Source organism: Halichoeres trimaculatus, unplaced genomic scaffold (genome assembly GCF_033239565.1).
Source record: "Halichoeres trimaculatus isolate MK-OKI-2021-1 unplaced genomic scaffold, fHalTri1.1 fHalTri1_scaffold_6, whole genome shotgun sequence".
Taxonomy (NCBI): Eukaryota; Metazoa; Chordata; class Actinopteri; order Labriformes; family Labridae; genus Halichoeres; species Halichoeres trimaculatus.
In genome coordinates this window covers 4,738,242-4,763,833 of record NW_027437184.1, presented here as the reverse complement: position 1 = coordinate 4,763,833, position 25,592 = coordinate 4,738,242, and the positions used below count along the sequence as shown (strand labels likewise).

General features: G+C 39.9%; 1 protein-coding gene across 4 annotated transcripts; it reads left to right on the top strand.

Moving 5' to 3' along the window:
- Positions 1-1,163: 1,163 nt before the first annotated feature.
- On the top strand, positions 1,164-25,214 carry emsy (EMSY transcriptional repressor, BRCA2 interacting). Of its 4 annotated transcripts, none has more exons than XM_074672806.1 (20): positions 1,164-1,385; positions 2,713-2,821; positions 3,050-3,149; positions 3,263-3,337; positions 3,443-3,618; positions 3,704-3,859; positions 5,981-6,240; positions 6,323-6,557; positions 6,707-6,925; positions 8,113-8,262; positions 8,477-8,650; positions 8,749-8,885; positions 9,034-9,198; positions 15,417-15,594; positions 15,704-15,868; positions 18,632-18,787; positions 19,379-19,536; positions 21,059-21,634; positions 22,085-22,489; positions 24,176-25,214. In XM_074672806.1, the coding sequence occupies exons 2-20, from the start codon at positions 2,716-2,718 to the stop codon at positions 24,356-24,358; spliced, it is 3,774 nt and encodes a 1,257-aa protein (XP_074528907.1). In that variant the 5' UTR covers positions 1,164-1,385; positions 2,713-2,715; the 3' UTR covers positions 24,359-25,214. The 4 variants fall into 4 exon arrangements, with proteins under 4 accessions (XP_074528907.1, XP_074528906.1, XP_074528908.1 ...); XM_074672805.1 differs by having other exon boundaries at positions 9,025-9,198; positions 22,088-22,489; XM_074672807.1 differs by having other exon boundaries at positions 9,025-9,198; positions 24,188-25,214.
- Positions 25,215-25,592: the final 378 nt, after the last annotated feature.

The following is a 25,592-nucleotide window of genomic DNA, read 5'->3' as shown; positions in this document are numbered from 1 at the left end:
AAATTCAAATGTTGTTAAAACAGTGGTGATAAAAGTAACGGTGGTGATAATACAGTCCCGTGATAAAAGAAATGATCAAAACAAATTCAAGGTTAAAAGGGTGGGTCTATAATTATCCTTAAAAAAATACAGAGAGCTTTCATACACGTGAATGCATCACATTTTTTTGTCTTGCAATAAAAAATACAAAATTATCAGTAAAAAACAAAATAACAATAACAGTTTGCATAGTTATCTAATGATGTGATTGTGATGTTTGTTCATTTTAACTTCGATACTTTTCCAAACTTTCAATTCTTCTTTTTTCTTTTTTAAGAAACAATATTGTCTTTGATCTTTCTATTTTTATCAAAGAAAATATTGAAATTAAAAATTGTTAATTGTTCTCTAAATTTCTTTTATTTATTATATACATATAAAAACTGATATTTGCCGTGTGAAGTTATATATATAATAAAATTAAAAGATAATATAAATATTTAAAATAAAATAATATCAAAGAAAAGCAAGGTCAAAAAGGTGGGTTTTTAATTATCCTTTAAAAACATCCAGAGAGCTCTCGTGCACGTGAATGCATCACATAACTTATATTATAAAAAACAATAAAACATACAAGATTACCGGTAAAAATGATCAACAAAATAACAATTCACAATGTTATGTATTGATATATTCGTGATGTTCATTTATTTTAATCTAATTTTAATAACTCTTCCAAACTTTCTATTGAGCCTTTTTTTTTATAAAACAAAAATGACTTTGATCTTTCTACTTTCATCAAAGAAAATATTAAAATAACACATAGTTAATTGTTCACTAAAATTCTTAAATTTATCATATACACCTCAAACCTAATATTTTCCAGGTATAGATATAAACATAGGACACATGCAGCAGACTTTCATAATCAGTTAAAGTCAGTTGCACCTAAAGATACGCTGTGTTAATGTAGTTCAATACCAATACACAAATACTTCTCTACCTTTTGAATACTGGTTACTGTTTGCTTTTATTACTAAACAAAAAAAAAAGATCAATAATTTAAGATACTTTGGTTGCTTTACATGTAAATATAGCAGCACTTCATCTATTGACCTGTAGGTGGAAGCAGCGCGACAGTTGAGAAGATCCCGCATCACAGATCCTTCAAAATCCCACGAAGAAGAAACTCATCCATCTCAGCGGCAGCTCGTTAGCAGAAAACATAAACACTGAGACATCTCTGGGGAGATCAGACTGTTTCTCTGTTCATCTTTGCCTTTCTTTCTTTACTTCTTCTGGATTAAACTTAAAAATGAAGTAGCTTGGTAAACATTTCATATAATAGCCATGTTCGTTTGGATCTTTGCAAACAAAAGGCCTTGAAGTCGTCCTGCTAACAGACGGTAAGGCATTGATTTGGCTCTTAGAAACAGTTAGCTGTGTGGCTAAGCTAATATCCTTTGTAACGGTTTTATTAAGTTAAATAAATATATGACACCTTTCTGATATGCCATGTAATGCTTCAAACAGTACATTTGTATATTTCAGTTTTAGTTCCAGTTTAGTTTGCGTGTATAACGGGCATTGTTAGGGAGAGCGACGAAGCTATACGACTACTGTATTGTCCTGTGTGTAAAGACAGATTTTGACCCTAGGATATCTTATTCCGTCCTTATATTTAGAAGCCTTGTAACACATAAATTTGGTTTGAAAATGTGCAGGTTTTGTTTTATTTCCTTTATAGTTAATTTCACAGCATAGGATTATACTAAAAGACTCTTTGGTCGGTGGATGGCCTTGTGCGCCCACCATGGTTTGTAGCTGCTGAGAGGCCCAGTGGTGGGCGGGACTGGTCAGTTCACTCCAGAAGTTTAGGCTTTGTTTTCACCTGTCGTAGACTTTTAGGCTGCTTGTTTTGGTTATTCACCTGCAAGACTTAATTCAGTGTTTTTTTTTATTCGATTTCTCGGACACTCTTGTTTTGATCGCCCAGTTGTATGCTAAAAATAATTCACTTTACTTCCCCAACACTCATTGCCTGTGTAATCAGGTGAAGTATTATACTTCCACGTATAATCCTGCCTTGGGAAATTTAATCTTGAGAATCTCCTACGTTTCGCTGTCTTGAAAAGTATTCTACAAGTACTGCATTCACTTGTAAACAAAGGTGTTATTTATGCCTTTTAGAGCTGTAGTTATTTCACAACCAAGACAAAAATAATCATTTAACTGTTATGACTCATATAAATATTGGTCTGTGTCAGCATATGATCATTTATGAACCAACAGGATGAGAGAATTAAAATATTTTCTCTCGACTGTCATCACGTCATAGATATCACTGAAACCATAGTATGATCTTTGTGCAAACAATTAAGAGATTAAAAGTATCCTGATACAGCACTAATGTTTCCCCATGCATGTGTCATACTAGTATGCACCACAGGGCATTAAGCTACCCTTTGTTATTTCACCTGTTTCAGTCAAATTTAATCCTTAGATAGCAGAGTCTTGACCCACAGGCAGCTTTATGAGGTTGTGTTGTAGGCAATGTGTCCTAAAGTGTCTGTTGAACACACATTTTTGGACACTCTTATTTGGAGTCCTAGCAAGATTTAGTTCATTTACAATAGATTGTCTCATCAGTTAACTGGGGTTAAAAAAGTTTACAGCTTTGATAATTTTTGTCCAGGTATTGAGATCCCTTTTATCACTTTTATCTTTCCACAGACAATGATTCAGCTGGAGAAACTGGTGCTGCCTGGTACCATGCCGGTGGTATGGCCCACTATCCTCGACCTGGGCAGGGACGAGTGCAAGAGAATTCTCCGGAAACTTGGTAAGCAAACAGATTAGTCGTCCCTGCGCATTACACTCTCCATTAATTCAAGCAAGAATGGGAAAATATTGTTCATCAGAACAAGTAATGTTTGTTTTTAATTTTGGTTGACCTCATAAAGTTGGCAGAGTTAACTTTCTAGATGTCTTGAAAAAAAAATGCAATCTCTTGAAAAGGGTTGCAGAAGGATAGTCACTTCTAATTTCTGCTGTATGTTTGGGTTTGCAGAGCTGGAAGCGTATGCTGGTGTCATCAGCGCCCTGCGAGCTCAGGGAGACCTGACAAAAGACAAGAAGGATCTGCTGGGAGAGCTCACAAAAATCCTTGGGTTAATATTTCCTGTTTACTCAAAAAAACTTTTTGAGTCAGAGAAACAAAGTTTTCACAGTGTTTTTCCTTTTTTAAAACTGTGATGTACCATTTCTCCACCTTTCCCTGCAGTATCTCCACAGAACGCCATCGCGCAGAAGTCCGCAGGGCTGTCAACGATGAACGCCTCACCACCATCGCGTATCAGTAAGTGCAGAACTCTCCTGTAAAAAAAGCTGATTTGCAGAATGTGTGGGCTTATGGTTTGTTAGAGCCAGAGTTTTAGTGAGGGTCATGTGTTCTCTCTTTCAGCATGTCGGGGCCTAACAGCTCATCTGAATGGTCGATTGAGGGACGCCGGCTGGTTCCTCTGATGCCCCGGCTGGTCCCTCAAACAGCTTTCACTGTGACTGCTAACGCTGTAGCTAGCGCCACGGCCAATCAGAATGCCTCCCTGCTGCTGCCAGCTGAGACAGGGAACAAAGAAGGTCAGCCAGCTACACTTCACATCCAATCAAAGATGCTTCAAAACAGTTGAGATTTTAACTGACGTGTTTGGTTTCCTCTCTGCAGTGGTTGTCTGTTACTCGTACACAAGCACCACCTGCACTTCCACCAGCGCCACAGCCTCCAGCGGCCCCATCGGAGCCACAGTTAAATCACCACGACCACCCAGTCCCTCATCTAACGTGGTGGTGCTGCCCAGTGGGAGCACGGTCTATGTGAAGAGTGAGTCTCAACATTTTAAAATCAGTCTGAAGTCTGGCTAATTTTCCCCTTCAGAAAATAATTCAGAAAAAAAAGAGAGAAAGAGAACCAGGAAAAAAATAACAGATGTTGAATGTTTGGAGAAAGAGCTCAAAACTGTAATTTTTTCAGGATTGCTTTGTATTTAAGATATTAAGATAAGTAGTTACTGAAAATTTTAATGGATAGAAACAGAAACAGCACAGATCTTTGCACATCTACTCCTCGGGCAGGTGCGTTGGATGAAAACAAAAAAGTGCAAATGTATCAGAAGAAAAAGAAAAATCCCACTTTTTTCAGATACTTGCAGCTGTGATTGTTAGTTCCTCTTTTTGTCTCTTGTTTTTCTATTATAAGATTGTTCGAGTCGTATTTCCTTCTAACTGAAGTCATAAGTTTTTACCAATGAACTCAGTCACAACATTTTTTAATTTGTTCTGTTTAAATGTTTTGTAATTTGCCTGTGAATTCTCACTGACTTAACTGTATTTTAACTTTTAAAGTTTTTACGTGCAGAGCGGTAAATGGTTGGAGCCACACAGCCACTCCTACTAACATTTGCTTGATAAAGGTCTATAACTTAAACTTTGCAATCTAGTTTTTCTTTCAGGAAGTTGGCCGGTGAGTGGGATTTTTCTTTTTCTTCTGTTAAAGGATGGAGACAGACATTAGGGGTGCACTGATCAAGAATTGCTGGTCGATCACCAATCATCGATCTTTAAAAAGCCTGATCTGCCGATACCAATTTTTATTTTTTACAAGTGACAGCATAAACCTTCAATGTTCCAATCTTATTTTATTGAAAATCATTGAAAAAAACCTGTGAAACAATAAAAACTTTATGTAACAAAGTGTCCTGAGTTTTAGGTCTCAGAGCAAAAAGCAACAAAGGCTGGCTGTCAGACCTTCTTAGAGGTATATAAGATCAGTTTCATATGTAAGGATGGGGAAATCACTCTTGTGAAAATAGGAGTTAAATTGCAGGGTAGATAAAGAATTCAGCTAAATTTACCCTCAAATACAATCAAAATTTAAGCAATGCTGAAACTTGGGTGGAAGGCTTTTGATGATGGACAGTGATCAGACAAACAACTTTCTGGATTGTCCATCAGGAGAAAGTCTCCTGAGCCAGACTTTAATCAGCATTTAAAAACTACTCAGATTAGCCTGAAGGGGGCACCACAGGGCTACAATTTAGAAAGTGATTTCTGCATCATACAGGCTAACAGGAACCTTTTAATATCTTTAAATCTTTCCCTTTTTTACAGCTTGGCGGTGCTAAAAAAATAATAATTTTCAGCATTACTCAGACTTAACATCAAGCAGGTTATTGATTCAATCAGGGGTGCTCAAATTCTTTTTAGTGAAGAGCCAAAAACAAATCAGATATCAAATATGTCTATAGCATAATTGTGCAAAATAAATACTCATCCAAGTAATTTTGAAAATGAAAACATATTTATTAACTGTATTTCACAGTATGACATTACTGAACGTCCATATGGCACAAATACTAGGCCGATGTCTTTAAAGACATTCAGCACAGTATAACCTAAACAACATGGGACACAACATCCTCCTATGAACAAAAAAAAGTGCATTTTTCATCCTTTTAAAATGAGGAATAGTTATTAAGCAGGACTTCCACTTTAGACTTTTTTTCCCTATAAATGGCTTCTATATTTACATTAATTAAAAAATATATTCATATATATATGACAAAAATTTAAACATGTGCAGCGAGCTGAAAAAAAACGCTTGCTGGCCCCACATTGGACAGTCCTGGATTCAATAGAATAAAATAAAAAAGATAAACTATTCTATTATTGACCCCTTTTTGGGGTGAAATTTTATGACACAGCAGCTCACAAAAAAATGCAATAATGCAATAACAATTAAAATAGAATCATGATAATAAGAAAATGAAATTTAAAGAAAAGTAGAAAAATATTACTATTTACACATTACACAGGAGCAAGATATGTACAAATATTTATTAGACAACATTTGACAATTTTAAAGGATCCTGATTGCACTTATCCCTATTGAAACGACTGTTGTGGCATCATAAATAATAAATTTCTGCCTCCTCTTCCCATACAGGTGTGAGCTGTTCTGATGAGGACGAGAAACCTCGCAAGAGAAGAAGAACCAACTCCTCCAGCTCGTCGCCGGTGATGCTGAAGGAAGTCACCAAAGTGTCCCCGCAGGTCTCCAAGAACATCACCGTGCCCGTGAGCGGCAGCCCCAAGATGAGCAACATCATGCAGAGCATCGCCAACTCCCTGCCGCCTCACCTGTCCCCGGTCAAGATCACCTTCACCAAGCCCACCATCCAGACCACCAACACCACCACGCAGAAGGTGGAGAGAGTTAAAGCATGTCGCCTGAAAAACATCTGTCTGCATGAGTTTATGTGAGGTTTAACGTCTGGTCTCTGCTCAGGTGATCATTGTTACGACGTCTCCCAGCTCCAACTTCGTCCCCAACATCCTGTCCAAGTCTCACGCTCACAACAACGCCGCGCTGTCCAAACTCGCCTCCTCCTCCATCCTGACCACGCCCACTCAGAAACAGACCGTGGTGTTCCCGGCCAGCTCCAGCCCGTCCCCCAACACCATCGCAGTGACCACGGTCGTGTCCTCCAGCCCGTCAGTGGTCATGTCCACGGTGGCATCATGTGGGTTCCTCTTTGCCCCTGTCTTTTTTTTTTTGTCTTTTTGTTTTTCTTGTCAGACATTTTTAGGTTATGTTGGATTTTCATGTAAACTTTGAATCATTCAGTCCCCTCTTTGGCCTCACTATTGACACCGACTGTTTTTTTTCCAGGTGCTGCTTCAGCCGGAGTGAAGGTGGCTTCAGCCAGACTTCCTTCTCCTAAAACCATGGTGGGCTCAACCGCTCAGATCCTGGCTCAGTTCCCCAAACAGCAGTCGCCCAAACAGCTGCAGCAGGGCTCACCTTTAGGTGCTGCAGGTGTCAGCCAGGCCCAGGCCAGCAGCAGCTCACCAGGAGGAAAACCAACGATCCAGATCAAGCAAGAGTCTGGTAAGTTTCTTCATCGGTGTCTCTGTAACCCCTTTCTTTTTCTGTACGTTATTTTTTTCTTTGTCCTTGTTTCTGTATTTTTTTTTTGGACTTTGTTATTTATTTCCTCTGAAGTAAGTTTGATTTTAATCCTTCATTTTGTCAGTCTTCTCCAAAGTAATGTTTACTGACCTACAACCTTGTAATCTTTTTTTTTTTTTTCAATCTTAACTGTTCTCTTTTTGTTAGTTATGTCCAGATCAGCATTTTTTGCCCCCGATCTCGATCTGGATTATTTAATATTATCAGCCAATACCGAGATCCAATTTTTGGGTTTGAAGACAAACTTTGCTGAAGAAGTGAGAAAATGAAGCATCAAATACTTCTTATTTTTAAATGACTTGCATTTACAAGCCATTTGTCTAATCCAAAATCTGAAAACTCTGGAGTAATTTTCAGATTCTCAAGTTTCCGAGGGCACCTAAATGTATGTACGAAGCTTGAAACATGTCTTAACAAAGTGCAAAAGACTGGAAAATTTCATCAACATCGCTTTCAGTTTAACGTCTTCTCAGAACATTTACAGAAAATAACAGGGTTGCTCTGTTGCAGTTTTACTGATGTGTCGGCGTTTGGCAGCAATTTTGGCTTTATGGCAGCTAACATGAACGATCGGTTGAGAGGATCGGCTAGAATCCCAGATCACAGATACTTAAAAAAAAAGCCAAAATCGTCCCAACCCGATACTAGGGATCGGGATCCAGGCATTTCTACTTTTTTTACTTCAGTTAACCTTTTTAATGATCAGTAAGATCTTCTGAGCCCTGTAAACAAAACACGCTAGGTCCCTAGAAAGTGCCTTGAACCTTTTTTTTGATCCAAATGCTTGTTCGTCTACACGTTCAGGTGTCATCACCTTCTCTATCACAAGCTGGTTTTACTTAATCAGCCTTTGGGAAAGAAACCATCTGCAGAAAATTCTGACTGTCAGCTCTAAAATAATTGGGTCACCCCTGAGGTTTCTGTTGACTATCTATGAACAGTTTACATGCAGGTATCTTATGGAGTTGAGTTTAAACAGTAGACTTTGATATTTAAGGAGCAACACAGTCTGTCTGTCTGAGCGGTCTGTTCTCGTCTTTGTCGACCGCTCTATGCGCCTTAATTTCAGTTCAATTCAATTCAAATGTTTTTGTTTTTCTTCACAGGAGTAAAAATAATCACTCAGCAGGTCCAGCCCAGCAAAATCCTGCCCAAGCCATCATCAGTAGCTCTGTCTAGCAGCAGCTCGAGCCCCATCATGGTCGTCAGTAGCAACGGAGCCATCATGACCACCAAACTGGTCACTCAGCCCACAGGTGAGCCACGGCAGCTTAGTTTACCACCTTTAAAATCCAATTCAATAATCTGACTCTAAGTTCAGTCAACGTGTTATTCTCACAGACTCTTGATATAGTGACAAAATCATTATCAAATAATGAATTAAAAAGGCCAGGAGCATTTTTTATTCTACGTTAGATTTGATTCAAAGACATTGCTGAGAGAGATTTTAACTCTGTGTTTTTCCTGCAGCCACTCAGGCCACCTACACCAGACCCACTGTCAGCCCGGGCATCGGCGCCAGAATCTCAGCCACCAGCGGCGGCACCACCTACGTCAAGACCACCAGCGGTAACATCATCACAGTGGTGCCCAAGTCTCTGGCCACTCTGGGCGGGAAGATCATCAGCAGCAACATCGTCTCTGGTCAGTCTGCTTCTTAGCTTTAAACCCCCGGATATTTCCTCTTCTTTAATAAGCTCAGATATGATTTGATGGGAATGTTTGTTATTTCTCTGCTGCAGGAACGACGACCAAGATCACCACAATCCCCATGACCTCCAAACCAAACGTCATCGTGGTTCAGAAGACCACGGGGAAAGGAGCCACCATCCAGGGCCTGCCGGGGAAGAACGTGGTCACCACGCTTTTAAACGCCGGGGTCAGTTAGACAGTGTTATTTGTGGCGACTTATTTGAGCACTACTTTTTGAAATTTTGCATAAAATCTGGTATATGTTTAGCTGCTGTGTGAATTCAGACCTTCTGTAGTCGTAATCCATGCTCTGGGGTGTGTCTCAGGGTGAAAAGGGTCTACAAGCTGTCCAGGGGACCAAACCCGCCATCATCACCGCCTCCAGACCCATCACCAAGATGATCGTCACGCAGCCTAAAGGCCTGGGGTCAGGATCACAGGCCACAGCCACCAAGATCATCCCCACTAAGATCGTGTACGGCCAGCAGGGCAAGACTCAGGTGAGACGTGTCCTCTGACGCATCTGTCCTTTGGGTAGTTCCCACACGGTGTGGCACAGGTCAGGAGTTTATTACATAATGATACACACACATCAAGTGTTTCATCAAATGACCTTTCTGTCTGACCAAAGGGTTTCTTTGAAAAAGTTTCCAGATGAAAATAAAATCATGAATTAGATTTTTCTTCTATCATAAAAATGAGAACTGATACATCTCAGACTTCCAAGAACTTTATTTTTCCTTCTCTGACCTTTTTATCCAGTCATCAGTCTCATATCTCTGTACCTACATGTCTAAAATAAAGGACACACATCAGTTCATGCAGCAGAGGAAAATCCCTCGTGTCTGCAGGAGGACAAATGAACACTGAGCTTTAACGCTGACCTTCCCTCTTCTGCCGTTTACTTCCCCTGTCTGAGGACAGATACTCATCTCAAACCCAGAGTAGTAAAAGCAGACGCGATGTAGAGCTGAATGATATCTTTATACCACCACTGCTGTTTAGTGCACGTGTGCAGAAGTCACAATGTGAATGTGTGATGCTAGTCCTGTGACCTTAAACACATTAAACAGTCATCAGTTTCTTTTCTTTCTCTGTGATTAATCTAAGATAAATTCTGTGTCACTGTAAAGCTGCTCACTGAAGTGACGCTGAGCCTTGACTCTCGCGTGACTGTACGGAGTAAATAAGCACACAATGTTGCTGTAGACACTCGATTCAGGGGGACAGATTTTCAGACAGTCATGTCGTGCATCAACATTAAACCAGCATGTAACTAGTCCTGGGCAATAAAACAATAAATATTTATCAGAATAACTTTTCCTTTTAGAAATCTGAGACGTGGTTGATAGAATTTAGACAGAATTCATTCGTTTACGTTTTGACGGACGTTTGATTAGCTAGTCATATCTGGAAGGAGGAGATTTAAATGTTATCATTTAGTGCTCACAAAGTGATATATCAAACCTGAAACTGTTAGCGGTTGCTGTTTTTGTGTCTATATTTCGCACATTTGAAAGGCAGGCGCAAACTGGCACAGTGTTACACACAAACAGCTGGAGTCATTGTGGCGTCGAGGTGCAATGAAAACAAGAGATAAAGAATCTTTTATTGCCTATCAACCATAGACTGTGTCTAGAGTGGACAGCGTGGCTCCGCCATTTACAGTTCTATGGTTTTGAAGCCAAAATTCCCCCGTCACAGGAGCAGCTATTGTAGCAGTTGTGCAGCCAGAGTCTGGGCAGTAAAGACTGTGAGGGATTCTGGGAGAATCTGAGTGGAGCCAGGTGACAAAAATATGTATATATATTTTTTTTTCGAGAGTAATCACTTCTTGACTCTACCTCCCCACACACTTTATTATCCCTGAAAAAAAATACACAAGAATGGCAGCTGTCAATCATCATTAAACATAAAACTTTGTGTTTAACCTCTTAAAACTAATAAAAACGAAACTCGGACATGAGAAACATTTCTACGAGATGTATTAATTTGTTTAAATTTGACCACAGCCCATCTGGAATGACTAGAGAGTCTGATTTTTTGACCTACACTGCAGCCAGCCACCAGTGGGAGTTGTTTTGGTAGTGACCTCACTTTGAGCTGAGCAAGATGACATCCATTTCTTTTTACAGTCTATGGTATCAATGCAGTTGGACTGTCAGAAATAAAAATAGAGGAGACATGTGATCTATCCAACCTACCAGGATGCAAAAACTGAAATCTTATTGAGTGTTTATGTATTATTCAAAGTAAAGATTGTCTTGTTTTTCTTGATATGAGCCACATTGAACTGACCAGTCCAGAAAAATGTCTTGTTAAAGTTATTTAAAGACAAAAATGAAGTTTGGATTGTTTGTAACAAGTTAAAAAAATCTGCAAAAAACGAAAATAAAAACTTTGCTTAAAACTAAAATACAGTCTTAATTCTCTTGTTCCATTGGCAGATTTTTTAAAACTTTTTATAAGCAATTCAGACCTTATTTTTGTCTTTAATAACTTGATACAAGACATTTTTCTAGACTTGTCAGGTGAATGTGGCTCATATTTAGTCTAAAAAGACATTTGACAAAACACTTAATAAGATTTCAGTTTTTGCAGTGCATTTCTTAGCTTTGAGTTTTTTGACTGGGGCTTTGTGATCTCACCTGGTCTCCACCTGTAAGTAATAAATGTTCATCTCCTGTGATCTTTGGAGAGCACAGGAGATGAACCTCCCTCTTTATCCCACTGCCACTGAATGACCTCCTGACTGTTGCCAGTGAATTAACAATCATTATACCATGGTCAGTGAGAATTCCAATGTCAACTGGCGTGCCTTAGATTGGTCTAAGGCACGCCAGTTGAAAAGTTAGTTCGGCAAGTTAAATCACCGTTGTATCACCCCGCTGTGCGCGTTACCATAGCAACGCGTCACACACATTTCAACGCATGTGAGGGCAGCCTGCGCTCCTACTGGGCCCCGTCTCTATAAAGCCTGGTTCACACTACAGGATTCTCGTCCGATTTAACCCCCAGATTCGGTCCTCCCGACAATCGGGGAAGAAATCTGGTCAGGGACTGAAATCGGCCCCGACCTTCAGCCAAGATTATCTTCTAGTGTGAGCGGTTGAGGGATGAATCCTTAGCTGCACGATCGTCTCACAGACTTGTCGGAGCCGCCCCGATAATTTTCAAACATGTTTGATATTAATCTGGATGATTACAACATTCATTCTCACTGAGGATGACAACAGACAATTAGAAAGAGCCACAGAGACCAAACAAGTGCAACTGAAAGGCTCCGGGTCAGCTGACTGCACGCTCCACTGGCCCACTCGAGCCAGTTCAATAATGCCTTTAAAAATAACACATAACCACGCCATTTTCATACAGTAGCAGACTGTTTTTTTTATCAGTGATCGGTGTGAGATCATGCCATTATTGGCTGATACAGCAACAGTTTCACCTCTGTCCCTCTGCGTGCGCGTAATGGATGAAAGGCACCACTGCAGACAGCTCCGCTTCTCTCTCCTCCTGTCCCACCAGTGGGCTAAAAACCTCAGATCAAACAACTGAGCACATGTGGTCCATCACGCATTTGTTTATTATTTCTTTTAAAGTTTACAGCTTGTGGGACCATGGTATAAGCGGATTAAACAACGAGGAAGCGTGCATTAGACCGTTCTAAGGCACTCCGCGGAGTAACACCACTCCGCTGCGCGTCGTGCCTTAGAACGGTCTAATGCAGGCTTCGTCGTTGTTTAATCCTTAAGAGTCAGCTCTAACACGGCACCAACCAGCTGCTTCGTGTGCACAACAATGGTCTGAGTGATACGGCAGAGGGCGCCGCCACATTTAACACAGCTCCCACTTCCTGTGCAGCAGCCTGTGACTCATACCTCTGATTTTTTCCACCCCTATGGCTTCAAACTTCATTTATCATATATGGCCATTTTGCTCTCTCAAACTCTCCATGGTGACAGCAGTAGCACACGCTAAACCCTCGTTTAAAGAGGGCAGTTTGCTCCTGTTATCAATTGCAAGTAAAAGTAAAGTAGTTTTGTAATGTTTGTCAGTTCACCTGTCATTTTCAACCTCTGATAAAAAAAGTTAAATAAATCAAAAAATAACCTTCTGATGTCTTCACAACTCACTTATGAGTAACATTATACGATGTATCAATATCGACTGATCTGAGAAAAATGATTATGATAAGATTCTTTCTCATGTCCCCCAGGTCTATGTGTAATGATTGTTTTTTGGAACCTGGAGTTTGCTTTTATTCAACGTTGACATCATCCAAAACAAAAAGCTAGAAGAGTTTGTACAAGTTCCCTCAAAATGTTAGTTTTCACTTCTTCAGAAGTTGTTCTTATCACCTGGTCGACGTTTTGCAGTTCCAGGGGTTTTTGGGTGTTCGATTTGAACACATGATCAGAAAGAGTTGGTTCTGTAGAAATCAGTATATTCTGGGCGTCTGACGGGGGATTTGAAACCGTACCACATGTTTCTAAGAGAAACACCCACTGATCAGTGTCTGAAGTGATCACTGGGTATTTCTCTTTTAAAGTCAGATTTTAAACCAACACAGACGCCTTCAGAGATTCACGTAAGGTAAATTCCATCATGCAGGTGTTCCGGTGTTTTCTGCAGCTTTTGTATCTTTAAAATCTGCATACGGTCACATCTTAAAAACACAATTATCTGCTAGATACCAGGAGTGTTTAAACTTTTATGTTTAAATTTAAAACTGTTGAAAAACTTCTGCTGATTTCTTCACATTGATTCAACAACAGTACGTCATGCCTTTGGTACCAATGCTGTCACCACTTTCTAAAAATAGCTCCGATTCAGTTTCTGTTCCTCATCTCAGAGAGGAACTGGAGGTTGATGCGTCATGCGTAGTATTCAGCGCCCACAGTGATGAGAAGTTAATAAAACCACAAACCAGATCTGATAAAAATAGAAACAGCTGATCTGAAAGCCTTAAAGCCAAAGTTTCTCTATAGTGTATTAAAAAAAAACACGACCAAAGAGCGACAGTTTGATTTAGCAAAGTGGGCAAGAATTCAGACAGAAGGAAAAAAACCTAGTAAGTGTAACAACAGGGCTTCAAGTTATTTGCACCATGAGCTGAGTCTGAGACCTTCTGACTCATTCTACCCCTGAGGACAAAGAGGAGAAGGCTCAGATTAAGGGTCCAAGTGTTCCCTGAACAGATGAGTCTTCAGACATCTCTTAAAGTAGAAAGGGACTCTGTGGATCATATAGAGTTAGGTAATTCATTCACCATTTGGGAACAACAGAGGAGAAGAGTCTGGCTAGAGATTTGGAGCCACGCTGGGCTGGGAGCACCAGGTGTCTTTCACAAGCAGAGCGTAGTGAGTAAGAAGGAGTGTAGACCTGGATGAGGAACCAAAGGAAGGCAGGAGCTGTTCTTGTCAGTGTTTTGGGTTGGTTAAAGACCAGATGTGATGCTGCATTCTGGGTAATCTGCAGAGGTTTAAATGTACACACAGGGAGGTCTGCTAGGAGGGAGTTGCAGTAGTTGATGCGTGAAATCACAAGGGTCTGTACCAGAAGCTGCGTGGCCTGTTGTGTCAGGTAGGATCTGATCCTCCTGATATTATAGCTGTCAGACGGGGCCATATTTTACTTGACCAAAAACACAAATGAACGGACTCCCACCGAAAAAATCTGATATCGGTCTGCATTCACGCTTTATTTAGTGAATTTTCAGCACGTTACTTTCACACAAAAACACAGCTAAATAAAGCTCTGGTTCTCATCGTGTCTCTTCGTCCTGGCAGACTACCTGTGTTTGTTTATGTCTGGCACGCCGCGCGCGCGCGGACTGATACACTAAGCGGCCTCGTAGCCAGCTGTGGCTCTGCAGCGGAGGTAGCGCCGTTTAACGAAACGATGTGAACTAGAGCCTTATTTAGCTGTGTTTTTGTGTGAAAGTAACGCGCTGAAAACTCTCTAAATAAAGCGTGAATGCAGACCCATATCAGATTTTTTCAGTGGGAGTCCGTTTATTTGTGTTTTTGGTCAAGTTAAATATGGCCCCGTCTGAGTGCAGAGGAAACCGGCAGAGGAGCAGGGAGGGGGTGTTTGGTACGAGCGCCCTGGGCTTCTGCTGCACAAAAACACTGCTGTAGGGGTAATTTCTGCCCTAAACCTTGTGATAGGACCCAACTTGTTCCATCCCGGAGTATCACTTTAAAGGTCAGCTGGTCATTAATCAGGACACCCAGATTTCTGGCAGAGTTTTTGGCACAAGTTGATTGGAATCAAGCAGGACACTGATCTGTGGTTGAACTGAGGGACAAGCTGGAAGGACAAATAAAATCTGAAAATAGATCCAAAATGACCACTAAGCGGTTCAGCTCTGTTCAGCACCTATTCTGTGGCGTTTCCATTTTCTTACCCGGGACAGATCCCCAAATTACCGACCCGTATACTGTGAAAACTGCCTTGTTTCCAGTAGAAAATGTCTTTTTAGACTTACTATGAGCCACATTCATCTGACCAGTCTACAAAAATGTCTCGTTTCACTTGTAACAAGTTAAACAGCTTGAAACAAAACATTTTTCTGGACTGATAAGTGGAATGTGGCTCATATTGAGTATAATAAGACAAAAAAACTTGTTATGGATCGCTTGGTGGAAACGGGGCTAAAGACTTCATGACGTCCTCTGACCAGAAAGTTAATCTGTATCTGTTCTTTCTCCAGGTTCTCATTAAGCCCAAGCCGGTCTTCCAGACAGCGTTAGTGGAACAAACCAGACAGCTGGTTACAGAGACTCTGCAGCAGGTGACCCGCTCTGTCGACATCTCACAGGGTCAGACCTCAAGCCAGGACGGGTCCACAAAGGACGAGTCCGGTGAGGGGTCCCACAGCAGTGCCCAAGGTGAAAGAAAACTCCCTCCTTCCATTTCCCCACCAGATAATAATGTCAGATCCTTTAAAAGTTTGTGAAACGGATTGAGAAACTGACACTTGTTCCCGTCCTCCCTCAGAGCCTCAGCCTGTAGTGCACGTGGTCTCCTCCAGAGAGCAGGATTGGACCGAGCAGGAAGTATCCGTGGAGTCCAGCCCCACGATTATCTACCAGGAGGTTTCTGCCGGGGAATCCCAGTCGGCCACGTCCACCATCAAAGCTCTGCTGGAGCTGCAGCAGACAGGTGAGCCCTTATGTCACAGATAGGCTGCAGACACAGAGGGGGAAAAAAAAGAGGAAGAGGAAAGAAAACCAACGAGACAGACAAGACAAGAAAACAGAGCGTCACACTGTAATTATTATAAATATTCTCTTTTTCCTGGAGCTTTTCTTTACAATGAGCTCTTTAGATGAGAAACCTGCAGAACAGGGTTAAAGATCAACGCGCTGAGACAAAGATCAGACGTAGGCAGTGCAATAAAAGCCAGTTATGCTCCATTACGTCTGATGGTAAAGTCCCTGAGCAACAAATACATGCGTAGAGGTGAATGAATGGCTCCTTGTGTTTTGTAAAAACCCCTGACTTCTTGGTGCATTTCATTAATGTTTAAGTGTCATAACTGACACAATCTTTCTCAAGTCAGCATTAAGAAAACACTCAAGGGAAAACTTAAAGGAAACATAGAAAAACTTAACCTTTTAATAATCTAAAAAATGATATTGTTAAACAAATGCAACCAACAAATCTTTCAGAGACTGTGTTTTAATCAAAAGGTTTCTATCTAATCAATAACTAATCAACTGTTCACCTGCACACACAGTGTGAAATGACAGATCCAAAATAATAACTAACCAAAATAAAGCCCCAACCTCTGTCTTTTTCTTTTTTTTATTGTCAGAGTGTAGCAAGTTTCAAATTATTTATTTTATTTTATTTTATTTTATTTTATTTTGTTTTATTTTATTTCATTTATTTTATTTTATTATTTTATTTTTTTGTTTTTATTCATTTATTTTATTTTATTTATTTTATTTTATTTTTTGTTTTGTTTTTTCCTTGTCTCTCCCAGCAACTCCACAACACATTACAGAACATGACTTGACCAAAAAACATTTTTATTTCTGACATTGGTACAAAAAAATAAGCCAAAATGATGTTAATTAGAGGAATTATTATCAAAGTGTTATTATATATATATATATATACACATTTATACATATAGACCCAAAATCATTTACACATACACGCATTAACCAGTATATGTTTTTTACTCAAACACACACATATTTATTTATATATATCTACACATACAGAAACATATGTTTACTTGTTGTCACATGTAGATACATATATACTCATACAATACACTCAAGAAGTTGAAGGAAATAAAAATCTCAATCTTTTTCAATCCAAAATTGTATAAAAGTCCCAAACTAACAAAAATAACCTACTTGTTCTTTTATTTCATATTGTCTTTAACCCAGTGTCTTGTTCTTGTTGCATGCAACGCAAAACATGATTAAATCCATCATGAAATTAAAAGAAAAATCCACTCAGAAAAAAATGCTGGATAACAAAAATTCTTGATTGATGAACAAAATTAATGTTGCTGTTATGTCTGATAACTGATATTTACTGATATCAATATTGTTAAAAAGAAAAGAAAATCTGAGATAGTGTGTTGAGGTTCAGAAAGAAAGAGCAGCGCCATCGTGAGAAAAGACAACTGGGATGAACCTGATCAAAAAAGTATGTTTTGTCTATTTATTGGATCAAAAGCAGGAAGAGAGACAAAAAAGAAGAAAATCCACTCTTCTTAGGTAGTTTTGGTGTTTACAAAGTCAGAAATCAAGATTATTTGGGTCTTGATAGATTGTTCAAAATGCTCTAAAAGGCAGCTAATGATTAAATATCGCCTCACTTTTACACATACTGATATTGATACCAATACATTGTGCATCCCTAACAAAAACCAGTGGTTTACCAGGAAAAAAAGTGACAAAAGTAAGAAGACTCACCCAATCCTGGGAACTTAAGTCCAGGGCAAAGACCTTTCAGCCCCTGGTCCTAGAGAAAGAATCCAGCGGGAGTTAATCCATGTCCCATGTGTAAACTGCCCTTCTGTTTGTTTATTTTATGTTTTATTGCTTGTTCGGACATCTCGTTACTTTATTTTATTTTTTTCCAGACCCTTATTTTTCAAGCACGCCTGCTTTATCGTCTTTTTTCCACCCCTTCCTCGATGCTACGTCCTGCTTTAATCTCATCTTTAAGTTGACGTTTTTGAAACATTAATCAATACCAAAAATATGACAGCAGGTACCCAGTACCCTATCTTTCATTTTTTTGCAGGGATTTATTCACATCATAAAGACAACCTACCCTTCATTTAATTAATTAATTTCCTTAATTGATTCTTCATCAATTTTTTTTTTTGGTGACACTGCCAGAAGCAGACACTCCTCTCCATATGAGGTTATTTGTTTCATAAATCAGGAAGAAAAAGTGGAAAACTAAACCACAAGTCAGTGTTTTGAAAGCACAGGAGATCTTTAATCACTCTTTTTTTATCAACAAAGATGTGATTATAAGCTGTTTTCTGTCACAAAACAGTAAAGTAAGCACAACATCTCAGATCTGAGCAGTTTGAATCAGAGAGTTTAGACTTTTTTCAGGTCAAAAGTGGCTTAAACCAATAAATCCATTAGCAGAGTAAATGACACGTGCAGGGTTCAATGTCGTGTTTGACTCCACTAAAACAGAAAACGTGAGCATTAAAGAGTAGCTGTTAATAACTCGGTGAAACCCAACACTTCCTGTGCACATGTTCCACATTTTGAGCTCAAAGAGCTGCAGACCTTTTATTCCTCTGCAGCCTTTTAATGTAAAACACCTGCAGGAAGTGTCAGGAGCAGCAGCCGAGCTCTGAGTAAAGATCAGTTATCAGGAATAAACTGAATTAATTAGTGTGTAAGTTATGAGTGGACGTTGTTTTCCTCCCTGCAGTGAAGGAGAAAGGAGAGCCCAAACCCCGACAGCACACCATCGACCTGAGTCAGATGGCCGTGCCCATACAGCTGGCCCAGGAGAAGAAACCCAGCCCCGAGTCCCCCAGACCCTCCACCTCAGAGGCCGAGCCCAGCACGGAGTACGTCCCTCCAGGTATGAGGCTCACACCAACCTTCTACCTGAAACAGACTCACATTAATCCTGACGTCTCTTTATGACACACAAAATGCAAACAAGATCATCAGGATGAAAAGTAATCACGTCTTTACAGCGGTTATCAATGCCTGAAGCTGCAGGAGAGACACAGAGTGGAAAAAGAGCAACGTGCAGGGACAGATGAGCGAAACATGTGACTTAGAAAAAGCAGAAAGAGATGTTTTTACTCTTTATACTCCATTAGAGAGGTTTCACTTTACCAGGAGGGCTTCACCTGAGGGTTTGAGGCCCCATTCATGCTTCTTAGACCCTGAAAACACTTCTTAAACAGGGAACTGGTGTAGAGTTTGCAGGATTAAAGTGGTTTAATGTTGTTAAAAAGAATAACAAGTAAGCAGGAAGCAGTAAACTTGATGGATTAAATGTAGGTGTGGCACTTTCACTCTTCCTTTTATGCTCTAAAGATTAAAATCCCCGTGGAACAATCTGAGTCTAAAAATAAACCTCTGATTGAGCCTGTTTGTGTTCCTCTAACATCCCCACACCTGGTATTCCCCCGCCTCTCCCCCGCCTCTCCCCCTCCCTCAGGTAAAGTCAGCAGGCTGGCCGTGTCCACGGACGACGACGACGTGGTCATGTCCTCCACTCAGCAGCTGGTGAAGCCTTTCAAGTGCAGCGTCAGCCAGGTTACCGTGGTGACCAAACCTGTCGGCGTCACGTCTGCTGCGTCGCATGTCAGCCAAACGGTGAGCAGAGGGAGCCAGAACGCTGGGGTATAAAATTCAAATAACTGGTTTAACTTTTCTACATCTGGAAGGTTTTTCTCCATCTAGTTTGAAATGATCTGGATGATTTCACACCCCTCCTTGTTTCTCTCATTAAAGCATTTTGTGGTTATAAGTTTAAGATTTGGCGCTCATAAAGCAGAGGTGAGAAGAATTAGTGGTTTGTGGTCACACAACCTTAAAATCTGTTTCCTAGAAAAACAGGGAGCAGCACAAACCGCTGCAGATAATTTACAAAGTTTAATGGAGACATATCTTCACTCAGTGTAAACAGGCAAAATAAAGTGAACACACAGAGTTTGAGTGAATTTACCCTTTAAAGCACCAGAGATAGACAAATAGAGCCCTAAGGGATCATGGTTAATAACTTTTTACAGTTTCATTGATTTTTTTTTTTAACCTTAGTCCACAGGTTCAGTGTCACATTGCTTCAGGTGCAGAATAAGAACCAGAATCAGAATCAGAACCAGAATCAGAATAGCCTTAATTTGCTGAGTATGTTCAAGAACAAGGAATTTGACTCAGTTTCAAACTGCACTCTCTGTGCAATTATTTGTGCATAAACACTAAATATTACAAAAAAACAGAAACTAAAAATGCGTAAGTAGTAAGAAAAAAAAAATCAATAATTTAACAATAATAATAATGACAATGATGATAATAAAAATAAAAATAATATGATAATAAATAAAATAATAATTATAATAATAATGACGATGGTGATAATAAAAATAATATGATAATAAATAAAATAATAATAATGATAATAATAAAAATAATAAAATAACAATAATAAACTATATCTCAGATCTTGTAAAACAAATTAATTCACACATGAATTGTTAAGTGTATTAACATTTTAGTGATAAAAACACATTGACTGTAAGATAATTTAACTTTTCTCGTAGTAATATTTTAGCCTGTTTTTTTAACTGAAAGTTTAGAACACTCAATTTTTTTTCTTACTTCATGTTAATTCATTAATCAGCCTCTGAAACTCCTTATAATCAGTCAGCCATGGAAAATTGTACACCTTTTCATATTTTAAAATCAGATATTAAGTTGTTGAAATATTGGAAAAAAATACTAAACAAGGAGAAAGTTTTGAATTGCAAACTGAACTTGTGTTGGAGAACTCCCAGGATGAGACTACAGGCCGCTCTGAACGGCTCAATCCAAAGGTCAAATAAAGTCACAAAGAGAAGTCGACTTATAGAGAATCTGTGTTCATTAATCTGCTTCTAAACTGGGCTAGAGCCACAGCTTCACTACTGTAGGTGATGGTGCTCATGGGAAATGCAGTCTTCATTCTGAAAAACACTGATTTAGTTCAAAGAGGTCACAAAAATCAGCAAAACCCGCAAACCTCTGTAAGAGAGATTCTGTTCCTAAAACTTAAATATTTGATCATTTTTTTTTGACTCGTGTTTTATCTCAATATTGTGAAAATGTTTTTTCCATCTTGTTGGTTTCTGTGTTTCAGCCGTCTGACGGTCAGAGTAAAGCAGACACCGTGTTGGAGGTCGGAGAGATGGAGGGCGACACTTTGGACCCTCAGACCGGATTATTTTATCGCTCCAGTCAATCAGCTCCTGAACCCACCAAACAAGCCCCACACTCTGCAGCCGCTCAGCCTCCCACCGCGAGCCAGGCCGAGCCCGAACCGAGCCGGCAGACCTCCACCCAGCCCCCTCCACCTCCTCCCCCACAGCTCCAGAGCAAACCTCAGCTCAGCCAGCCCTCCTCCTCCTCCTCCTCCTCCACCTTTCCCTCCACGCCTCCTCCCATCAAGAAACTCCCAAAACTACACGTGCAGAGCCCCCCCAAACCCCAGGTCCTCACCCAGAGCCCCAAAGACAGACCTGTGGCTGCTCCAGCACAGGCAGGGGCAAAGGTCACGACCCCGGGCACGCCGACCAAACCTCTGGTGACACCGCAGCTCCCGAAGCTCCAACAAGCACCCACGTCTCACCACAGGCCGCTGCACACGCCCATGTCCCATCCTCCGCCGCTGCAGGCGCACCACCCCGTAAGCACGGAGAAGACGTCCTCCAGCCAGGTGAGGGTTAACGGTGGCGTGCTGCAGCAGGGACAGCTGAGCCTTTCAGGTTTCCACGTATGTGACATAACAGTCAGAGCGGAGGGGGTTTCCTGTCGGCTCGTGTTTGCGTTTAACAGCGCGCTGATAAGCTCAGTGATTGGTTTACAGATGAATTAACGCTGGCTGCTGCAGCTGCTGAGCTCTGTTTCACTTCATCGTAAATCAATTCTGACATTTCGCTCAGACGTACCAGAGTTTTCTATTTCAGGAACGATTGAGGGACTTTTCTGTTTTGGTTTTCATGTTTGGATCATCAGCTACTAAAGCGACTGATCTGTGGTTATCAGAAACAAAATATGTAAGACATTAAAGACAGACAGTTAAGTCATAAAATATAAGTTTATAAGAGAGTAATTAATGAGATAACCCCTAATATCTCTTCATGTTGTCCACCTGTCCTCCATCCAGCAGCCGATCATTACCCAGAGTGCCACTGTCACAAAGATCTCCTTTGGCGGCTCCCATCATTCGTCGCCGGTCTTCAGTAGCGGCGAAGCTACAGCCAAACTGATCCCAGAGTCCAGCTCTGGTCCCTCAGGAGAGAAATCCTCGGTGTCGGACATCCTGAAGATCTCCATGATGGAGGCGGAGATCGACCCCAGCACGGAGCCCATGGTGGTGGACTCCTCCAGCGACTGCGGCCCTCTGGGGAAAGCTCTGGAGGTCCAGGCCGTGTCGGGTACGCTGGACTCAGGCCAGTTCATCAGCAGCTCCGGGACCTCCATGCACCATTCCCACGGAAAGCCGCAGCAGTTCAGCTGCATGCCGAGCCTCGCCGCACAGAGGAGCAAAGAAGACCTGGAGGTCATCGAGGTAAAAATTTAACGTCTGATTAACCACAGAGCTGAGAGTACAGGGAGACGCATGTCTGCTTTTCATCATAGATCCTATTTCAGTCAGGGTCATCACTCTTTCTAGTTTAGCTTCAGAAAAGATCATGTTTAATAAAGTCTTTGTTTTGTAAGTCAAAAAAATGTAGGTGTAACAGTAATAGAGAGAATTGGTCATCAATGTTTTGTAAGTTTTTTCAAAACCCTTTGTTTTAAGCCCCACAGATAGTTTTGAAGTGAAGGAAATATTGCTCATTTCTTTTTCAAACAACATTTTATTGACATTATTTAAAGTCACTTTTTAATGATTTTGCATTGACTCTCTTCAGTGTTTTAATTAGATAATTTAAGTAAGACATCCCAAAGTGTTTGAGGTTCAATCATTCCAGAAATCAACAATAAGCTCAGTTCAGCTCATAAAGAGTTAAATAATAAGCATTACATTTAATCTTTGTTATTTCTGTATAATGTTCTGGTGGTGTTTCATGGCTGCAGGAAATAAAAGTGATATTTGTTTTCTAGCTGAACTCTGAAAGATAAGGGCCACTGAAAAAATAATATGTGAAAATTTTTGTTTTGTGACAATTTTTCAGAGAAAAATTTGGAAATCTGACTTTGATCTCCAAAATTTTAAATTTAATCTCTTTTATCTTGGAATTCTGAGATTAAAGTCAGAGTTCTGGGAATAAAGAATTCTGAGATTAGAGACAGAATTTTGAGATTAAAGTAAAAAATATGAGATTAAAGTCAAAAATATGAGATTTAAGTCAGAAATTGAATTCAGAGTTCCAATATTAAAGTTGGAGTTCTGAGATTAAAATTAGAATTCTAAATTAAAAGTCAGAATTCTGAGATTAAAGTCAATATTCTAAGATTAAAGTCAGAAATATATGGTTAAAGTAAGAAATATGGGATTTAAGTTAGAATTCCAAGTTTAAAGTCAGAATTCTGAGATTAAAGTCAGAGCTCTGAGATTAAAAGCAGAGTTCTGAAATTACAGTCAGCGTTCCAAGATTAAAGTTGAGATTCCAAGATTAAAATCAGAATTCTAAGTTAAAATTCAGAATTCTGAGATTAAAGGCAGAGTTCTGAAATTACAGTCAGAGTTCTGAGATTAAAGAATTCTGAGATTTAAGTCAATACTCCAAGATTAAAGTCAGAAATATGAGATTAAAGTAAGAAATATGGGATTAAAGTTAGAATTCCAAGATTAAATTTAGAATTTTAAGATTAAAGTCAGAAACATGAGATTAAAGTCAGCGTTCCAAGATTGAAGTCAGAGCTCTGAGATTAAAGGCAGAGTTCTGAAATTACAGTCAGAATTCTGAGATTAAAGTAAGAATTGTGTCTATTTTCTCTGAAAAAAAAAACACCAAAAATAATTTGGACATACTTTTTTTCAGTAAATCTTATTTTCTATGTAGAACTCCTGTAGTGAATTATTCGTTCACACAAACAGAATTTAACAAAAATAAATCTTGAATTTCATCACCCACATCAACATTCACATTAACAGAAATTAGATTCCAACAAATAGTTGGTAAAAGAAGAAAACAGTTTTATCTAAAGTAACTTTAACCTCAAACTTTATTTGGTCGGTGTAACATCCTCTGTTTGGGTATCAGGACTGAACCTGACTCAGACCCTATCGTGTGCCTAACATGTGCAGGTTATTCCTCAGTACTCCATCCTGCCGGACTCCAGCCAGTCCAACGTGGTGGTGGAGCCCAGCGGCTTCCTGGAGATCACCAACTACACCAGCCAGCAGCTGGAGGAGGACAGCCCCATGGAGCAGGAGGTGGACAGCAGCAACGACGAGGCGGCGGCGGCCAGCCCGCCTGACCAGCCGTGAACACGCAGCAGATAAGAGACTCAGAGAGACTCGGACAACAACAGATAAAGACTTTTTTCACAAAGCAAGGAGAAGAATGTGTTTGGTTTCTCTTGTAAATATTTCATTAGTTCATAATAAGCCTTTCTTCCTCCCCAGGTCTAATGAAACATGTGTTTTTTATTGACGGCGAGGAGAGCTGGACGTGGAAGGATTTAACGCAGCTCCACAGCTGGAACGACTCCAGCTCAAACAAACAGATTCAATTATTCCTCTTTATTAACGCTGATCCTTACTGGACTCTCTGAGATAGTCTCACATCCATGAAATTGATTATTTGGGTTGTTTTGGCACAGTTCATTCTTTAGAAACATACAGCTGGATCAGACCCCGGAGGGCCTGCGTTTATTTCTAATTACCCGTTTTTCTGATACCTGTTTCCAATTAGTGACTCTGCTCTGAGATTTTTGCACAGTGACTCTCCTGATGTTGGTCATCCTCTTTCGCTGACTTGTAGCTTTTACTTTGACTGAACTTGGCAGCAGTAAAACCTCCTCAGAAACTTCAGGGTTGAAGTTTTCTGGAGAGGAAGAGTGAAGCTGCTGCGGATTGAGTTTCTGAGAGGAAAACGAAGCAGAGGCAGGAAGTGATCCTGGAGGAGAGATGGAGTGTTACTGCTCACTGTAACTGAACTAAAAAAGGAAAAGTTCTTTTTTTTGTAATATAAACTCTGTAAGATTTAAAATATGCGGTGAGAGTTTCTCCGAGTTTGGTTTGGCTTGTTGCATAGTGTTTGAAACTATGCATTTCTTTTCTACCTTTTCAAACTAGACGACTAGTTGAGAGAAAAATGTTTAATCTGCACAATAAATAAGCTGAGTGGAACATGTTATCAAGAGGTTTGTCGCTTTCTTTGGTGTTGTTTAATCTGTGTAAGGAGAGAAAACAGTCAAAAAATGGTGTTTACTAGAAAATCCTGAAATCTCTTCAAGTTTTTTTGTTGTATTTTCAGTAGAATTTGTCTTTATACACTTGATATGAAATACATTCATCTGACCAGTCCAGAAAAATGTCTTATTTCAAGTTGTTTAAAGACAAGATGAAGTCTAAATTGCTTGTAACAAGTCATTCTAGTTTCAAGCTAATTTTTCTTGTTTCATTTGCATTTTTTTTACTTGTTACAAACAACTCAGACCTCATTTTATCTTTACATAACTTGAAAAAAGACATTTTTCTGGACTGACCAGTTGAACGT